Source organism: Engraulis encrasicolus, chromosome 13, assembly GCF_034702125.1.
Source record: "Engraulis encrasicolus isolate BLACKSEA-1 chromosome 13, IST_EnEncr_1.0, whole genome shotgun sequence".
Lineage (NCBI taxonomy): Eukaryota > Metazoa > Chordata > Actinopteri > Clupeiformes > Engraulidae > Engraulis > Engraulis encrasicolus.
The window spans coordinates 35,470,496-35,486,711 of record NC_085869.1 but is presented as its reverse complement, the minus strand read 5'-3'; the positions used below and the strand labels follow the sequence as shown (position 1 = coordinate 35,486,711).

General features: G+C 39.9%; 2 protein-coding genes across 5 annotated transcripts in view; both read left to right on the top strand.

Annotated features, from left to right (window-relative positions):
* The first annotated feature begins 219 nt into the window (after positions 1-219).
* LOC134461059 (interferon-induced GTP-binding protein Mx-like) lies at positions 220-7,693 on the top strand. 3 transcript variants are annotated; one of them, XM_063213799.1, is made up of 12 exons: positions 220-252; positions 572-819; positions 1,784-1,939; positions 2,279-2,430; positions 2,730-2,868; positions 4,041-4,239; positions 4,366-4,444; positions 4,603-4,725; positions 4,820-4,961; positions 5,061-5,216; positions 6,097-6,377; positions 7,146-7,693. In XM_063213799.1, the coding sequence occupies exons 2-12, from the start codon at positions 618-620 to the stop codon at positions 7,377-7,379; spliced, it is 1,863 nt and encodes a 620-aa protein (XP_063069869.1). In that variant the 5' UTR covers positions 220-252; positions 572-617; the 3' UTR covers positions 7,380-7,693. The 3 variants fall into 3 exon arrangements, with proteins under 3 accessions (XP_063069869.1, XP_063069868.1, XP_063069871.1); XM_063213798.1 differs by lacking the exon at positions 220-252 and adding an exon at positions 315-381; XM_063213801.1 differs by lacking the exons at positions 220-252; positions 4,603-4,725 and adding an exon at positions 315-381.
* A 1,591-nt stretch (positions 7,694-9,284) lies between these two features.
* The window catches only part of LOC134461722 (carboxypeptidase O-like), an 11,973-nt gene continuing 5,041 nt past the window's right edge, over positions 9,285-16,216 (top strand). The window contains exons 1-5 of one of the 2 annotated variants that reach the window (XM_063214598.1): positions 9,285-9,939; positions 10,133-10,233; positions 10,777-10,837; positions 11,961-12,062; positions 12,766-12,873. In XM_063214598.1, the coding sequence (XP_063070668.1) occupies positions 10,163-10,233; positions 10,777-10,837; positions 11,961-12,062; positions 12,766-12,873 (342 nt within the window). In that variant the 5' untranslated portion in view covers positions 9,285-9,939; positions 10,133-10,162. Of the gene's footprint in view, positions 9,940-10,076; positions 10,234-10,776; positions 10,838-11,960; positions 12,063-12,765; positions 12,874-16,216 lie in introns of those variants that run through there. The other variant, XM_063214599.1, reaches the window with a different exon arrangement.

Here is a 16,216-nt window from a genome sequence, read left to right as displayed (position 1 = left end):
GGCTCCGTAATTGCTTAATTCAACGATAACACGCGCAATACCCATATGCAACTTACCCACAGTTCCCAAAGCGACCGGCCGCACGCAATGGACACAGCTACAGCCCACGTCTTCAAACGAATTCAGGTGCACCCATGGCAGCCAGCGCGGCTCAGCCCCTTCCCCCGGCGCTTAGCGCACCAGCCTACAGCTAGGTTTCATTTCCTTATAATAGAAACCAACCTTCCAGAGCACTGGTGTCCAGCGAACTGAGTGAGTTGTTATCATTTCAATTCTCTCTTTCTTTCTTTCTTTCTTTCTTTCTTTCTTTCTTTCTTTCTTTCTGATGGATGATTCGATTTTCTGTTCTTCCTCTTGATGTAGGCCTACAAATACTGGAAGGTATTTAACCTAGTGTTTTTCTGTTTTGTTGTGTTGTGCACTGAACTTCTGATTAATGACGTAGTAGCTAGGACCTACACAAACGTATCATGATTTTAAAAATGTTAACTCAACGTAGCCCATTGAATGTGTAGCGTAAAATTGTTTTCATCCTCACAGAGACGATTCTGACTCTGATTTTGATAATTAGTCTTATTAGGAGGAGGTTTTAAAAAGGAGTGGACTACGTAGCCTACATGATGCAGGAGGAGAGCAGCTGTCTGTCCCAGCACTATGAGGAACAGGTGCGGCCTTGCATTGACCTGGTGGACTCCCTGAGATCTCTGGGAGTGGAGCAGGACCTGGCTCTGCCTGCCATCGCTGTCATAGGCGACCAGAGCTCAGGGAAGAGCTCAGTGCTGGAGGCCCTCTCTGGGGTGGCACTGCCCAGGGGCACAGGTAAGACCACATTGGCATGAAGCATGAATGCTATAGAACAGGGATGGGCAACTGGAGGCCCGGGGGCCACATGCGGCCCGCCTCCTCACTGAGTGTGGCCCATAGACAAAACATACATTAGAAAATAATGACTTCACTTTATTTTGAACTACTGCTGAATCAAATTGTTGAAATTGTACTGTTAGCCAATAGAGAAGACTCATATTTCTTCCAAACAATTTCGGTGGTTAGTGAGCAACCAACTATGCTTTGAATCGGCAAGTTGCAATCAGACCTGTGGTTTTGTGGACCGCGGATGGTGGTGATGAAAAAAATGTGGCACTCCTTACCATGACAGTTACCCATCCCTGCATAGAAAACATGTTCAACAATTGTCCTTTGGAAATGACATTAGACACACCCTGTATCTCAACAGTTGTTACACGGACAATGTTCATGTTTAATGAGGATGGGCAAGATGGGCGTGCATCGCTGTCATAGGCAACCAGAGAAACCAACCATGTCATAGGCAACAATAGGCAGCCATAGAATACAGTAGCCTACGTGGAATGCACACGTGCAAGTCAAAGCACTGGACACACATCATTGTGCTCTCATTTGCAGCTACTTAACTATGTCACTATGAAATCATTTGCACTGAGATGTAGGCTCTTGCCTGCAGGGCTCTAATTTAACTTTTTTCATCACCAGCCAAAATGGCTAGTGGATGTTAATCTCATCAGCCAAACACACACCCAATAATGTGTCAAAGTGGCTAGTAACTTGGTCTTTTCTACCAGCCAAACTGAAATGTCACCAGCATTTGGCCGGTTGGCGAGTATTAATTTAGAAGCCTGCTTGCATGTATGCAGCTGTTTCTTTTTACAGTTTGAGCAGGTAGCATTTTCCATGCAATGGCAGTATCCTAGTCTGTCTGTTGTCCTGTTGCCTTGCTGATTTTCTCCTTATTCTTTGTGTCCAAAAGGCATCGTTACGCGCTGTCCACTGGTGCTAAAGCTGAAGAGTGTCAGTGCTGTTGGCACGTCTTGGCGTGGAGTGCTGTCGTACCAGAAACAGAAAACAGAAAAAATCACAGTGGAGCTCAGTGACCCTGCAGAAGTTGGCAATGCTATCATCAAAGGTTTTCTTTTCTTGTTTTCTTTCTTTCTTTCTTTCTTTTCTTTCTTGTAAATAACACTGTTGTACAGCATATTCCTTTAAATGTCTGTACTGAAGTAAGTGATTTTAATCTCATTGTGAATATGTATAGTGTGAATTGTACATGTGAATATTGACAATGAAAAACATTGTTCTGACGTATTCTATTCTATTCTATTCTATTCTATTCTATTCTACTCCGTTCTATTCTGTTTTATAGATTTTTCGTCTTTTCTAATGTATTATTGTTTTCTACCAGCATCATAATTATGTACCATAACCACAGTTGGAATCATTTTTTGACAAGTTTATTTTCCCACAGCCCAGAATGCTCTCGCAGAGGGGAAAGACATCAGCCATGAGATGATCAACCTGGAGATCCATGGGACCAACGTTCCTGATCTGACTCTTATCGATCTGCCAGGCATCGCTAGAGTTGCCACGGGCAACCAGTCACATGACATCGAAGAAAAGGTCAGAGGCAGTACATTTCTTCCAGCATGGTTGAAATGACATTGGGTCACTCCACATCTATTGAACTGCGTCTCAAAATATTCTCAAAAGTTTTCTGGATGTTCCGTAGACATCCAAGAGAAAGGATTGAAATTTCATTGACCTGGTGGACTCCCTGAGGTCTCTGGGAGTGGTAGTGAAGTGGTTTCCCTTGCAAATCTGGGCTGGGCCACCCATAGTTTTTTTTCCAACCTGAAACTTGGAATGATCTTCTTGGCACATACCAGAAACCTAATTCTGCACATACAATTTTGTTACAGATTAAGACACTGATACAGAAATTCATCAAAAAGCAAGAGACCATTAATTTGGTTGTGGTACCGGCAAATGTTGACATCGCCACCACTGAGGCTCTGAAGATGGCTAAAACAGTGGACCCAGATGGGCAAAGATCTCTGGGTAATGTAGTGTTCCTCACATTTACATTGTTTTTATCACACACAAGAACATTTTGTGCAAATGACTATCAACATATTAGAGAATGTGGAATGATTTTTTGACACTTGTGAGTCACAATTGTGTCATGAATCATCCAATTAGTAAAGAATGCAGAGGGCATGTGTGTCAGTAAGGTATTGTAGGAGTTGAAGCAGAGGATCCATGTGATATAAGGCTCTAAACTGCAATCCGATGGCAGCCATGCCCCTTTAGGACAACAGGGGGCAAGGGGAATGAACTGATCAAAGATCGCGTATCAAGATGTTTGCCCATTGATACGTCCTGAAGAAGGCCATGAGGGCCGAAACGCATAAGCATTGTAGCCAAATAAAAAAGTTAAAAAATTGCAACCTTGAGTGCCTCAGCATCTGTCTTCCTGGACCAAGTTTGAGAGCCCCTACACTAGGGCTGCACGATTATGGAAAAAATCATAATCACGATTATTTTGGTCAAAATAATAATCACGATTATTAATCACGATTATTGATTTTTGCAGATTTTTTTGAAAATTATAACAAGATTAAATATAACCAAGAATGAATTTCATATGGGATGAGCAAAATAAAATGAATTGTAATAATTATGTAAAGGCAATAGCATGAAATTTAAATGGACAGATTTCTGTCCAGAAACACCAGCCTGTCAGTATGTTCTGGCTTCAAGGACGCTCTCAAAAGTAGGTCACTATTGCCACGATTAAATCACGATTAAAATCATGAGTTCGATTTCACTATTTTATCACGATTTTGATTATTTTTCGATTAATTGTGCAGCCCTACCCTACACTGATGAGCACCAAGGAAAAAAGGTGAAGACCCAGAAGCACTCCAATTACCTGCTTGTGTCCAATAGAAGTAGTTACTTAGTTCTAGACGGTGTCCGTAGAACACAGAAAATGTGGTAAAGGTAAATGTAATTCATTTGTACTTAATCTTTGTTTGGTATGTAATGGTTCTGTGTTAGTCTCCAGCGAAGAGAAAGTTGCTGTTTAGAAATATTTAATCTACGTGAATCACATCACCAACCAACTTCCTGGTCCCCGGTTGACACAACTCTCCTATTAGACGGCTCTGGGTATAGCCTAGGTAAAAGGTCCAATGCAACAGCAAACACTCACACTGTCTCACCTACAGGCATCCTGACAAAACCAGACCTGGTGGACAAAGGTGCAGAGGAGGGCGTAGTGAACACTCTCAGAAACGAAGTCATCCCACTCAAGAAAGGATACATGGTGGTGAAGTGTCGAGGCCAACTGGACATCAATGACAACATGACTCTGACCAAAGCCCTGGACAAAGAGAGGAAGTTTTTCACGGATCACACCCACTTCAAGTAAGCTGACAGTAGGAACGGTTCAATTGAAATTTGTATCTTAAATTGACTAATTTCAAATTTTAACTGACAAATTAGTCAACAACCAAACATTCCTTACAACATCTTCATTTCATCCATCTACAGTATTTTCCTAGATGAAGGAAGAGCCTCAATTCCCCATCTGTCAGAAAGATTAACCAGGGAGTTGGTATCTCACATCAATGTGAGTACATACTGTATTGTGTTGTTGTCGTCATTTCTATTGAAACTACTATACAGTATGTGTGACTTTTGCAGAATGAATTGCTGATCTGATATACGTATGTACTTTTGTCTAAGGACTTGCTTCATATCACAATACTTTTTTTTACTATCTGTCAGAGATCCCTTCCCAAATTAGAGAAACAGGTGAAAGACAAACTGGAGAAGACGTCTGTAGAGCTGAAACATCTGGGACAAGGAGTGCCTCAAGACGAAGCTGAACGGCATCTCTTCCTTGTCGAAGTAAACTGTGATTTTTGTGAAAGGAAAATACAGTTGTGTCATGCGGCTATTTTCTTTTCTTTACTCTCTGAAAATCTAACTTTGTACATGACAGAAAATTACCAGATTCAACAAGGCTCTCACCGACATAGTCAGGGCAGAGGAGGATACCAGTGACTATCAGCCTCGCGTTTTCAGCCAAATCCGAAATCAGTTCAATGTTTGGAAGCAAATACTGGACAAGAAAGCCACAGAGTGTAAGTTCTTCTGTCATCCTTTCATAGCTCTCTGAGTATCAAACCTGATTAAGAAGACAGTTCTATTTGACGTTTTTGAAATGTGTTTTCTGTGTTTAGTAAGGCAGCATTTGTGTGATGAGGTGGTTCAATTCAGATCACAGAGGGGAAAAGAGCTGCCTGGTTTCGTGAGCTACAGAACGTTCGAGGGCATAGTGAAACGACATGTGGAGGAACTGGAGGAGCCAGCCAAAGAGCTTCTTCAAAATACTACTGGTATGAGAATTAGGCCCTATTTCAGGATCATACACTGACTGTCAGGTCTGTGTGTGTACCTAACAATGGTATATTGTTCCCCCACCGTTATGGTTTAAAGCAGTCTTTCCCAACCAGGGGTATGTGTACCACTAGGGGTATGCGAGCACACTGCAGGGGGTACTTGGAAAATGTAAATTTTAACAAATACGTGCATGGAGCATAGTCACACTGCAATAGAAAAAGTGATGTAAAACAGTTTTAAAACAGAGTTAGGGGGTACTCATGGCACAACGAAAAGGCTTAGGGGGTACATGAGACAAAAAAGGTTGGGAAACACTGGTTTAAAGGACCAGTTCTGCCAATTTCAATATGCTGTTGTATTGCTCACGCTACCCTTGACTTGTCAGTACCTGGTGATGCTGCATTTTTCGGCTCAGCCCTTTCCGAGATCTGAGCTATTCTAATGGGGGCAGATTTTGTTTACATTTTAAAAATTCTTAACATAGGCCTATACTCCAAATATTTTCCCAAAAGGTATCACTGTTTATTTTCCCAAAAGGTATCACTAGTTGTCTGCTGATGTTGCATAACCTTTTGGATGTTATTGGGAATAAATCAAGATGTTTTTTTGAAATGTAAACAAACACATGTCCTCATTACAATGACCAGGATCTTGAAAGAGGCTGAAGAAAAAAAAAAGACAAGTCCAGGGTAGTGTGAGCATTACAACTGCATGTTGAAATTGGCTGAACTTATCCATTAACTATGTTAATGATGAAAGTGGCATGGGAAATAATATTCAATGTTGTACTTATTTTAGTTTCTTTGTGGTAACTTTCTCCAATATTTAAAAGCAAATCTGGTCCCATTCTTCTCCCACACATGTAATGTTTTCAAGAGATCATTTCCACTGCTGTGAACAATACCAGCAAGAGCTTCTTTGAGGCGTTTCCCAATCTGCTGAGGGCTGCCAAGGATCCTTTGGAGGACCTGAAAGATCAGGAGTATGAGAAGGCAGAGGAGAGACTGACGTCACAGTTCAAGATGGAGAGAATCATCTACTCCCAAGACGGCCTTTACAGTCGCCAGTTACAAACTGTGAAGTCCAAAATTAATATGAAGGCGTCCATCGATGCTGACATTTCTGAGATGACCTATCATCTTCTTGCCTACTTCACAGTATGTACAGTAGTAGACAATCTTCAAATAATGATCTTGCTGCCTACTATAGCTTGCTTTACACCCCATGTTGCCAGTTGTGGCAGTTTCCTGCCCAATTGGCTTTTTATGTTGGCCGTCTGGTAAAAAAAAGGTCAAAAGGGGGCGTTGGGTGGGTTTTTTCTGTAGATTCACGGCCATAGAAATCAATACAATTTATGTTCAAATTCGTCAGGATGTAGTGCCTCCTGGCGGTTTTTGAGAATTTTCTTGGGCTGGAAATTATCAGACACATCTGGCAACCCTGTTCTGTGCCTCACATCTTGGAACCAATGATCGTCTATTAGAGTAAGATAAGTCAAACTCCGCCCACTCAATGCAAAGGAGTGTGCTCAAGTTCGGTCTCCCAAGAGGGTGCTGCCCCATCATTCTTCTCTGTCTGTGGTGTTTGGTGATGATTTGCATAAAATGTGCGTTACCCGCCATCTACAGCAGAAAGGGAACGGTTTCCATAGGTCTCCTAAACGGGCGTTCACTTGATGTCACATGGAAGTATAAGCTTGAAATATCTTACTCTAATAGATGGGTTTTTTTGTTTATAAATACAGTGTTGTGAGGAGGGTCAAGACACTGGCAGCCAACCACTTGAGCTATTTTTTTGACCGACAGCGGTATCCAACAATCAGAGGTTGAGTTGTGCACAGCTAGGGTCGCGCAGCCAAGGGAAAACAAGACGATCATTGTTGGTACCTTGTTGTTACACCTGGCTTACTCCTATGTGTTTTCCAGATCACGTCAGAGCGCCTAGCCAATCAGGTGCCCCTGGTTGTGCAGTACCACATGCTGGAAGAGTACACCACCAGGGTAGGCATGGCCATGATGAGCCTGATAAAGCATAAGGACGCCGACAGCTTCATCCAAGAGAATTCTCACATTGCCAAGAAGAGGAATTATCTGCTGGGCAGAATGGAACGTCTCAGGAAGGCACGCCGGCTTCTGGCCAAGTCTGTGCCCACTATTTAGCTGTCAGAGGGGTTTTAAAACCATGTAAATGGGTTGCAGTTACTAAGTGTCACTGTTACGTTATTGGGTTTAATGGCTGAATGGGTTGGATGGCTTATGTTTGTGCTTTGTGTCTAGTAAGTTACCAGGTTTTTAAATCAGGATTTACAGTATTTTGGTTACTTGACGTTTATTTTGTTGTTGTTGCAGACGTGTAGCTGAAAATGTTTTGAGCAAACATACTTGTCCACCTAGGAAGAATAGGTATGCATTAATGACCGCATTGTGTTTTGTTTCCTTCGGGATTAATAAAAGTACTCTACTCTACTCTACTACTTTACTCTTTAACGGCAAATCTTTTTTATATCATTATTTATGGTATACATACAGTACAGTGTCATGACTCATTCTACTATTGGGTCGGTTTTGGGTCTATATTTTGAACAAAATGGAAAACTTAGTTTAGCAAGTGTTAATCTTTGAAACTTTAGTAGCCTAAACAGTTGCAATAAAAGTTGGATTTTTTTTGCATACATATATTTTGATTGCTGTATGTGGATCTTGAGCTATACTTGACTAGTTTGTGGCTCCCAATGACGCAAAAACATTTGGTCCTCCAACCTGAAAGGTCATTGAACAAAGAGTTTGGGCTCGTACGTGATGGCGCATTGCTGCACAGTCCACACAAGTAGTTAATTTCCAGAATCCATGCTGCCCATTCACAAATGTAACCTTTTTAACAAATATTTACCACCACCATCAAATTCTAAGTATTCAATATGACTGGGAAAATTGCACGTTTGTACATGAAAAGCGATCTTCTCCATGGTCCGACATTTTGAATTTCCAGAAATAATCATTTTTAGCTGCAAAACGTATGTACTTTGGTCATATTAATGAATACTAGTTTATTACTTAGTAAATATTCATGACAAGATCAAATTTGGCAATACTGTAGGAAGCACTCTTTCAATCGGAAGCATAGTTGCAATACCTATTCTGGCCACGATCAAACACAGTGCACCTTTAACAGTCTCAACATATCACCCAAAAGCAATATAACATCAATCAAAAGTAACAAAATAAAATAATACAGCATATATTACACATTTTTCAGCTTTATTGTAGCATAGGTACATGGACTGGACACCTAAATTTCCCTCTGAATTAATAAATGATACTCTACTCTACTCTACTCTACTCTACATTTAGGTGGCCCAAAAATGAGTAGTCTTCACCTCAATGAAATTATCAGAGAAAAGCTACATTTTAGTATAACGGAACAATCATTCACAAAGGCAAGCACTCATAAGACGTGTTCCATCACAGACAGTTGGCTATAAAAGGGTGCTACTTTTTTTTTTACACCAGAAATGTTAATGGCCTAGAAGAGCACATAGTGTTATTTAGGCTACCAGTCAAAACACTGTATCTAAAGTGATACAAAATGAAGACAAATATATCTGCGAGACCAAAATCAATCTTTTTCTCTGAAATGATGGGTTTCAATACGGCATGTTTTTTGGTGAGAAATGATGGGTCAATGTGCTGAACCAGTTGAGCTACAGTAAATGTTGAGTCTGCCCAAAGTTGTAATGTTAGATCACTGTTATTGAATAGTAGCCTACTGTAATTGATGCCTACCTGTGCTTTCTAATTATAACCCAGCATATCTGTAAAGCAGGTTTCCCTAAGTTTTCCTTTAAACTGTGGGATGTGAACACACCTACAGAGCCGTGCGTATATTTTTGCCCCTTACTGATTTTTTACTTTTTTGCACATTTTGCACACTTAACATTTTCAGATCACCACACAAATGTAGACATTACACAAGGATGACCCAAGAAAGCATAAAATACAGTTTTATTTCATTTGTTGAAAGAATAATGCCATAAAACCTGACTGAGCCTGTGTGAAAAAGTAATTGCCCCCTGAACCTTATAACTTCTTGCACCACCCCCAGCAGCAACAATTGTAGTCAAGTGTTTACAAAAACTGATGAGCAGGGTTGCACATATGGATGTTTTTTGTCAACTGTTCTTTGCATAGTGGATGGATCCCATGCACCAACATAAATGAATGGTTACAAATGGATGGCTGGACATTATCCTTCAAGATTTGTTTGTAAAGAGTCAAATTCATGCTTTCTTTCATCATAACTGGTCATCCATGTCCCAAAGCATCAAAACAGCCCCAAAGTATGAAACTCCCACCAACATGTTTCACTGTTAACATGGCGTTCTTTTTATCAAATGCAGTGTTAATTTCACACCAGATGTTAGAGGAGGCTCTCCTTTCAAAAAGTTCAACTTTTGTTACATCTGTCCGCAGAATATTTTCTCAGAAGCTTTGTATGCATTGTTTATATGTTTTTAGCAAATTTGAGACAAGCCTTGTACTGGTTGTCCATCACTGCACATGTGCCTTATTGCTCATTTCAACTGACTTTCCCTGTAGTTATTGTGTGTGCCAGCAGAGGGCAGTAAACTACCAGTAGAGGTGAAGAGGAGGCACCTTAGGCCCTGTCTGTTTATCAGGACAGGATCTGGGTTTATGAGCTACAATAGCTGCACAAGATACTGTAAGTCACAAGACCTGAGCTGTGTGTGTGTGTGTGTGTGTGTGTGTGTGTGTGTGTGTGTGTGTGTGTGTGTGTGTGTGTGTGTGTGTGTGTGTGTGTGTGTGTGTGTGTGTGTGTGTGTGTGTGTGTGTGTGTGTTGTCCCATAGCTGCACCACAACATAAGTGAGGTGGCCTAAGCTGTGTTTGTGTCAGTGTGTGTAGGCTGTGATTAGGGACTCCACTATGGCGATCGCTGCTGGACTGGCTCTTGTGGCGCTGTGTGCACAGATGGCACATGGCAGCACCTTACACACGTGAGTGGGGATGCTGATACCCCTTTGAGTTTGTTTATTGCATTCATATCCATTTCACTTTGTACATTGGTATAATGTTTTACTTGGCTTGCACTAAGGTCTGCATGAAGGATTGATTATCAGAGTGGTGGTAGTAGACCAGTTCACACATTGTTGATAAAAAAAAACATGAAAAGGTTGTTTTTGTACAATTACATTTAGAGTTCAATTTAATTGGATAGTAGTTTCATTGTACATTATTGAACGTAATGTAGGCTATATTTATGCCAGCATTTAATGGTTAGAATGTCATTTTATGCTGTACTGTATAATGACAATAAAATGTTTCCATTCTATTATTTTTATTTAAGATTTTATAATGAAGTGCTCCTCAAATGTGACTGTGAACGTTGCAGAGGGCACACATCTGAAAGTCTGAAATTAGCATTGTACATCTTGTCTTTTGTGATATATGGTAAAAGAAAAAAAAAATTACAAGGTTGTGTGCGTCCATGGTTTATTTGAAAGCTGATTCCCAGATTATCTGACTGTGTACACATGCAGATCTGAGCATGGAGCAAGTTCACGTAACTACGACTACACTAAATACCATCCAATGCCAGAGGTGAGCACATCTTATCACTAAATCTGAAGTGTAAAATTTATATCGGCAAACGAGCAACTCAGATGGTAAGCACTGCAGATTTTCCAGAGAGGTTATCGTGTGGAAACCCAAAGTCTTTCTCCCAGCGAGCTCCTAGACACCCCTATTTAACCCATTGTAGCCTGATGACTCGTATATGTTGTTTGACCTTTGGTGCCTGGAGCGACATATACGCTGCATTCAGGCTCTTGAGATTTTAGTTTTTTAAAATAAAAATGTGGGTATGTTACAGCTGAATAAACACATTCTAATGCAAGATGATGGTCTTAGGGTTTAAATGCAATCATGTTTCATGTTTTTTTATGTGCATAAGAGGCTGAGATATTTAGGTTTTTGTAGGCTGAGGTCAACTCTCCCTACAAGGGCTTAGGCATTCAGCAGGCGTTTTTTGCAGGTGCTTTCAATGGCTTAACCAGCATGTCCCTCCCCCACAGTCAATAGAGTGAGCTTCCTTGGCGCACATGGTGTCCAGTCTTGCTGTTTGACCACTGTCCGTTGTTTTGCTCTCCAATGTGCTGTATGCATTGGGATGTTTTGTTGGTCCAGTCCAGTGACCGCGCCAAGTAGAGGCCCACGTCTCCAAAAATGTCCCGTTCCTCCTGGCCCAGTTCAGAGAAGCTTGCATACCAAATGTTTGCCTATATGGGAACTTCCCCTGATTGAAATAAGAAGAAATAATAAAAGGATTACATAATATAGAATTGTAGTAGATAAAGAAAAGACTAGCTAAAATTGCATATGCCTTTACTACACTACAGTATGACCAAGATTCATTGCTTATTTTGAAGAGAAAGTGAAAATAATAACCCCAAAAGTGTCAGGCCAGACCACCACCACAGACCAATCCAATGGAATAGATGCAGTATTAGAATCCCACGATACAGTGTTTGACACGCACCATGATACTGTCTTTAACATCGGTATCGGTGTAATCCGTACAATGGGGAAGTGCTGGGATTATCTCCCAGTCATACAACCGCTCTCCTGTGATCTGTTTCATTGCCATTGGCATTGGCATTGGCATTCTCTCTCTCTCTCTCTTTCTCTCTCTCTCTCTTTCTCTCTCTCTCTCGCTCTCTCTCAGATCTATGACTGGATGGAGCAGATGGTGGCTGAGAACCCTGGGGTGGTGTCTTCAGCTGTCTACGGAGAGACCTTTGAAGGCCAGAACATCACGTACCTGAAGGTACCACCCCCTCCTCTCTCTCTCTCTCTCTCTCTCTCTCTCTCTCTCTCTCTGGTTTCTAGTCATTATGGTGTATAGTAGCATATCCTCCATCTTTGCTCTCGCTAACATGGATGCATGTTCTGATAATATGACTGGCCTGTCTGATACATATGATGTACACCAGGTGCAAGTGTATTGCTACACATAGGCTACCTAATACCTACTGTACATACCCTACATGTGTAGTCTCTGATGCCTGCTATACATGGGTGCTCTGTTTGGAATCAAAGAAAAAAAGAAGAAAAGAAGAGAAAAAAAGAAAAGGGGGGGCGCACCTTGCATCAATTTTTTTCTTTATTTTTTTGTGCACAGACGCGTTTCGGCGTGTGTCCAGTCCGTTTCGGCGTGTGCCTTCCTCAGTGTGCAACAAAAAAATAAAGAAAACCCCCCTTTTTTTTTCTTTGATTCTAAGTATTCATTTGGGACAGCACCCTTAAAAGTTATCAAGAAACCTGAGTGAAGCCTGCTACCTACTTGATTTTGCTCTGTTTGGAAACAATCCCTTACTGCGCGATCCTGGCTGCGCACTGTTCAACCTCTAATTGTTGGAAACCGCTGGTGGTTCAAAAAATTAGCTCACATGGTTGGCTGACAGTATCTTTTCCCTCGTCACAACACAATGTTTATACAACAGAAAAAAACCCTATGTATTGCACTGCAGATCGGCCTTGGCCCAGAGAGTGCGGATCGGAAAGCCATCTGGATGGACTGTGGCATCCATGCCAGGGAGTGGATCGCTCCCGCCTTCTGCCAGTGGTTTGTCAAAGAGGTACAACAGCAACACCATGTACAGTACTTATATAGCACAATATCAAAACTATATTGCTCCTCAAAGTGTTTTCAAATACACATACACATTCTCACATTCACACACCAGCTCTGGAGGCTGCCAAGAAAGCACCAATTGTCCAGCGTTGATATGAAAAAGACACACGCACATGCACATTCACGTTCACGTGCAAGGTTCCAAGAGAAATTGTTACAAATATGTAGTCTTTTGTCTAAAATGTTGTCTAAAACTCTCCCTCGTTAGCGTGGCTTTTAGCAAATGGAAATAATTTTGCTAATCCTAATTCCCCTGAAACAGGAAATATTTAATACTAATACCAATATAATAATGTAAGAGAGTGAGAAAAATGTGTATCATACAGTACATGTTCACTTCTGGTTACAACTGTACAGTACAAATTCTTTTCTTTTGTAGACAAAAACGTAAGCACTGTTGAACCTGTTATCTTTATCTTCATCCATAAGATAAAATAACTATTTATTGACTCTCTCAGTGGAAAAGTGTGGCTGTAGCCAAGCCTTCAAAGCAGACACAAAGCCTTTCAAAAGACAGGCTGCTCACCCCACGGCCCACACACCACCATTACCCAACATGGACATAACATTCTGAATAAAGACAGACACACAATTATAACCACGACAGTCTAACCGTCATTGCCATCTCAACGACTCATAACACAGAACACATGAGAGAAAAACAGACGATTACATGTATTGTTATGACTGCAGGACAGCCAAGGCCCAGCCATGATTATCCTGTGGTGTCTGTAATTCATGCATTGACTAACTCAATGGGTAATACTTTAGAATAGCAGTTTATAAAAGGCTTAATAAACACTTTGTAAATAATGAACTATTCATAAACACAACATTTACCAATGTTTGTAAATGAATAAGGAGAAAAATGAATAATTTTGAAAATGAATAAGCAGTCCTGGAAGTTTGATTGTAAAGAGAGAGGGTTCGAGACACTCTGAAGTCCGTTAAAAGTCCTTTATTAAGATATGGACATCAAGCCGACGCGTTTCGGTCACGTGCAACCTTATTCAGGGCTAATTAAAAAGTGAGGTACACAGGTGTGTTCTTAAAAGTCTCAGAGACATGTGATCGTGTCACATGACTATCAATGCACCATTTGACCATATATAGGCCTATATACTGTATGTGGGTAGATGACGGATAGGCAGCAAAAAACATTTTTTTCACAAAACATTGTTTATGAGGGAAAAAAGTATATGTCTACGTAGTGCAGCAATTAATCTTTCAAAAAATCCAAGTGGTCACAATGTTGGTCTATTCATTGATTATTTATTTACGTTGATAAAGCAATTTGCTGAAAATATGTCCTTTGGTGTGACGTTAAGAAATAAATATATTAAGTAATGTAGAAATGGCTTGATGGAGTTTTATGAACATTGTTACACTCTTCATATTTATTGCAATTTTTTAAAGTCTTAATTCAATGAGAAATTACCATTTAAGTATTTTTTTTCCCATTAGATGTGAGATTATTAGAAGCCTTCGAGGAAAAACCGGGATATCTTTCTTTTAATTGTTCAAAATTGTCCGAATTTAAACTTTTCAGGGACGATACTTTGTTCTTCCCTAATGCAATATTCAGTGTTTATCAAACATATTGTTTAGCTCAAACAAATATTTGAGCGTTTAAAACATCGTGAGCTGAGAATTATAAGGTTCTATCTCCATTTTTGGTAAAATTGAGTTTTTTACATAATCTGACCCATTACATGCTTATCAATGCCTGTGTGGTGCTATTTTTGTGAAAAAAGTATTATTTTACATTGTTATTAACGAAATAAAAACGTTCTATCTCACAAAAGAGCTGGGATGTGAAAACTTTGATGCTAAATATCTCAGAACTACCCTAAACGGAGATAGAACCTTATAATTCTAAGCTCACGACATGTCACACCGTAGGACATTCATGTCACGCTAAAGGACAGAAATGCAAAACTGAGCCAGAAACAAATATATCAACATGATTATTTTGTCTTTTGATCATAATATAATGTTGTAGTCAATATGAAGGCTTTATTTGCAAAATGGTGTATCTCCATTGTTTGACTTTTGCATTTTATTATTGAAAATGACTGTTCAGAGGGCCTACCACCTGTGTGAATTCTTACCATTCAAATATTTTGAGAACATAATTTTTTAACCTATATAATATGCATTTTGCAATGCAATTCAATGGAATGCCCAATACAAAAATGTAAATTTCCCAACATTCTACAAAATGGAGATACACCGTTTTGCAAATAAACCCTTCATATGGACCTACACTTTACACTTATAAGTCTTTGAATCGTCAATTATCAGCCTATCGTAACTCTTAATGACAGCCATGCGGTCATTAAATGTAACCTGCAGAGCTCATAAGACTCATACTGAAGTGTGACCTTGGCATGACCATCACACTTTTGTAGGTATGCTATGACTAACACACCATTGAACCTGTAGTGTTTGGTATCTCAAGCTGGACAGCACATTTATGCTGTATATTGAACTCTCCACAGCATACTTTATTCATCTATACTCCTCTATATACTCTCTCACTGATCTTTCCTTCACTGTTACCGTTATATTGTATGGTTTCAAAGCACCATTAATGACATTTTATATCATTTGACAGTATCTAAAATCAACAGCAAATATTCATCAACAATGCATCAAAGTATAAATTCCAAAGGCCTATAAAGGAATAAGTAATTTGAATACACAATATTTATCTAGTCAAACAACAACAACAACAACAAAAATGTACTACCAGTTGTTTCAAAAGCTATTTCTCAAATATCTAGTCCATTGGTGTGACCTGTTTGTCCTTTGGTGTGATACTCCAAAGTGTCACACCATAGGACTTTTACCATCACACCATAGGACTTTTACCATCACACCATAGGACTTTTGAGCTTTTGAGTTAATTTAAGGCCATGTCGTTGCCAACTGAAATACAATTTCACCTTTAGTAAGATGCATTTTCATACATCTACATAAGAAAAAATATGAAAAATATACACTATTGTCAAAATGTATTTCATGGCTGTCACACCAAAGGACTACAAAACTAATACATCTTGTGGTAGCAAAACATAATTGATTGACTGAAGATCTCTGAGAGAGAAATCTAAAATCCACCCTTGCCATTGGCTTCTTAAGGGTCTAAAGTCACAATTTATGTACCGCTGGAGCTTCAACAATAGATAATTATCCACAGAATTAACCAAAAATATGATGTCACAGCACAGGACATTGTTTTCTGCGACAAAGTTTCATAAGTCCATACGGTCTCAGAAAAACAG

Bases quoted from the DNA above. Each gene is read 5' to 3' on its own strand.
- LOC134461059 (XM_063213799.1), top strand. From the start codon at position 618: ATGATGCAGGAGGAGAGCAGCTGTCTGTCCCAGCACTATGAGGAACAG. The intron at 2,869-4,040 runs GTAATGTAGTGT...TCTCACCTACAG, and splicing joins AGATGGGCAAAGATCTCTGG to GCATCCTGACAAAACCAGAC. The intron at 4,445-4,602 runs GTGAGTACATAC...ACTATCTGTCAG, and splicing joins AGTTGGTATCTCACATCAAT to AGATCCCTTCCCAAATTAGA.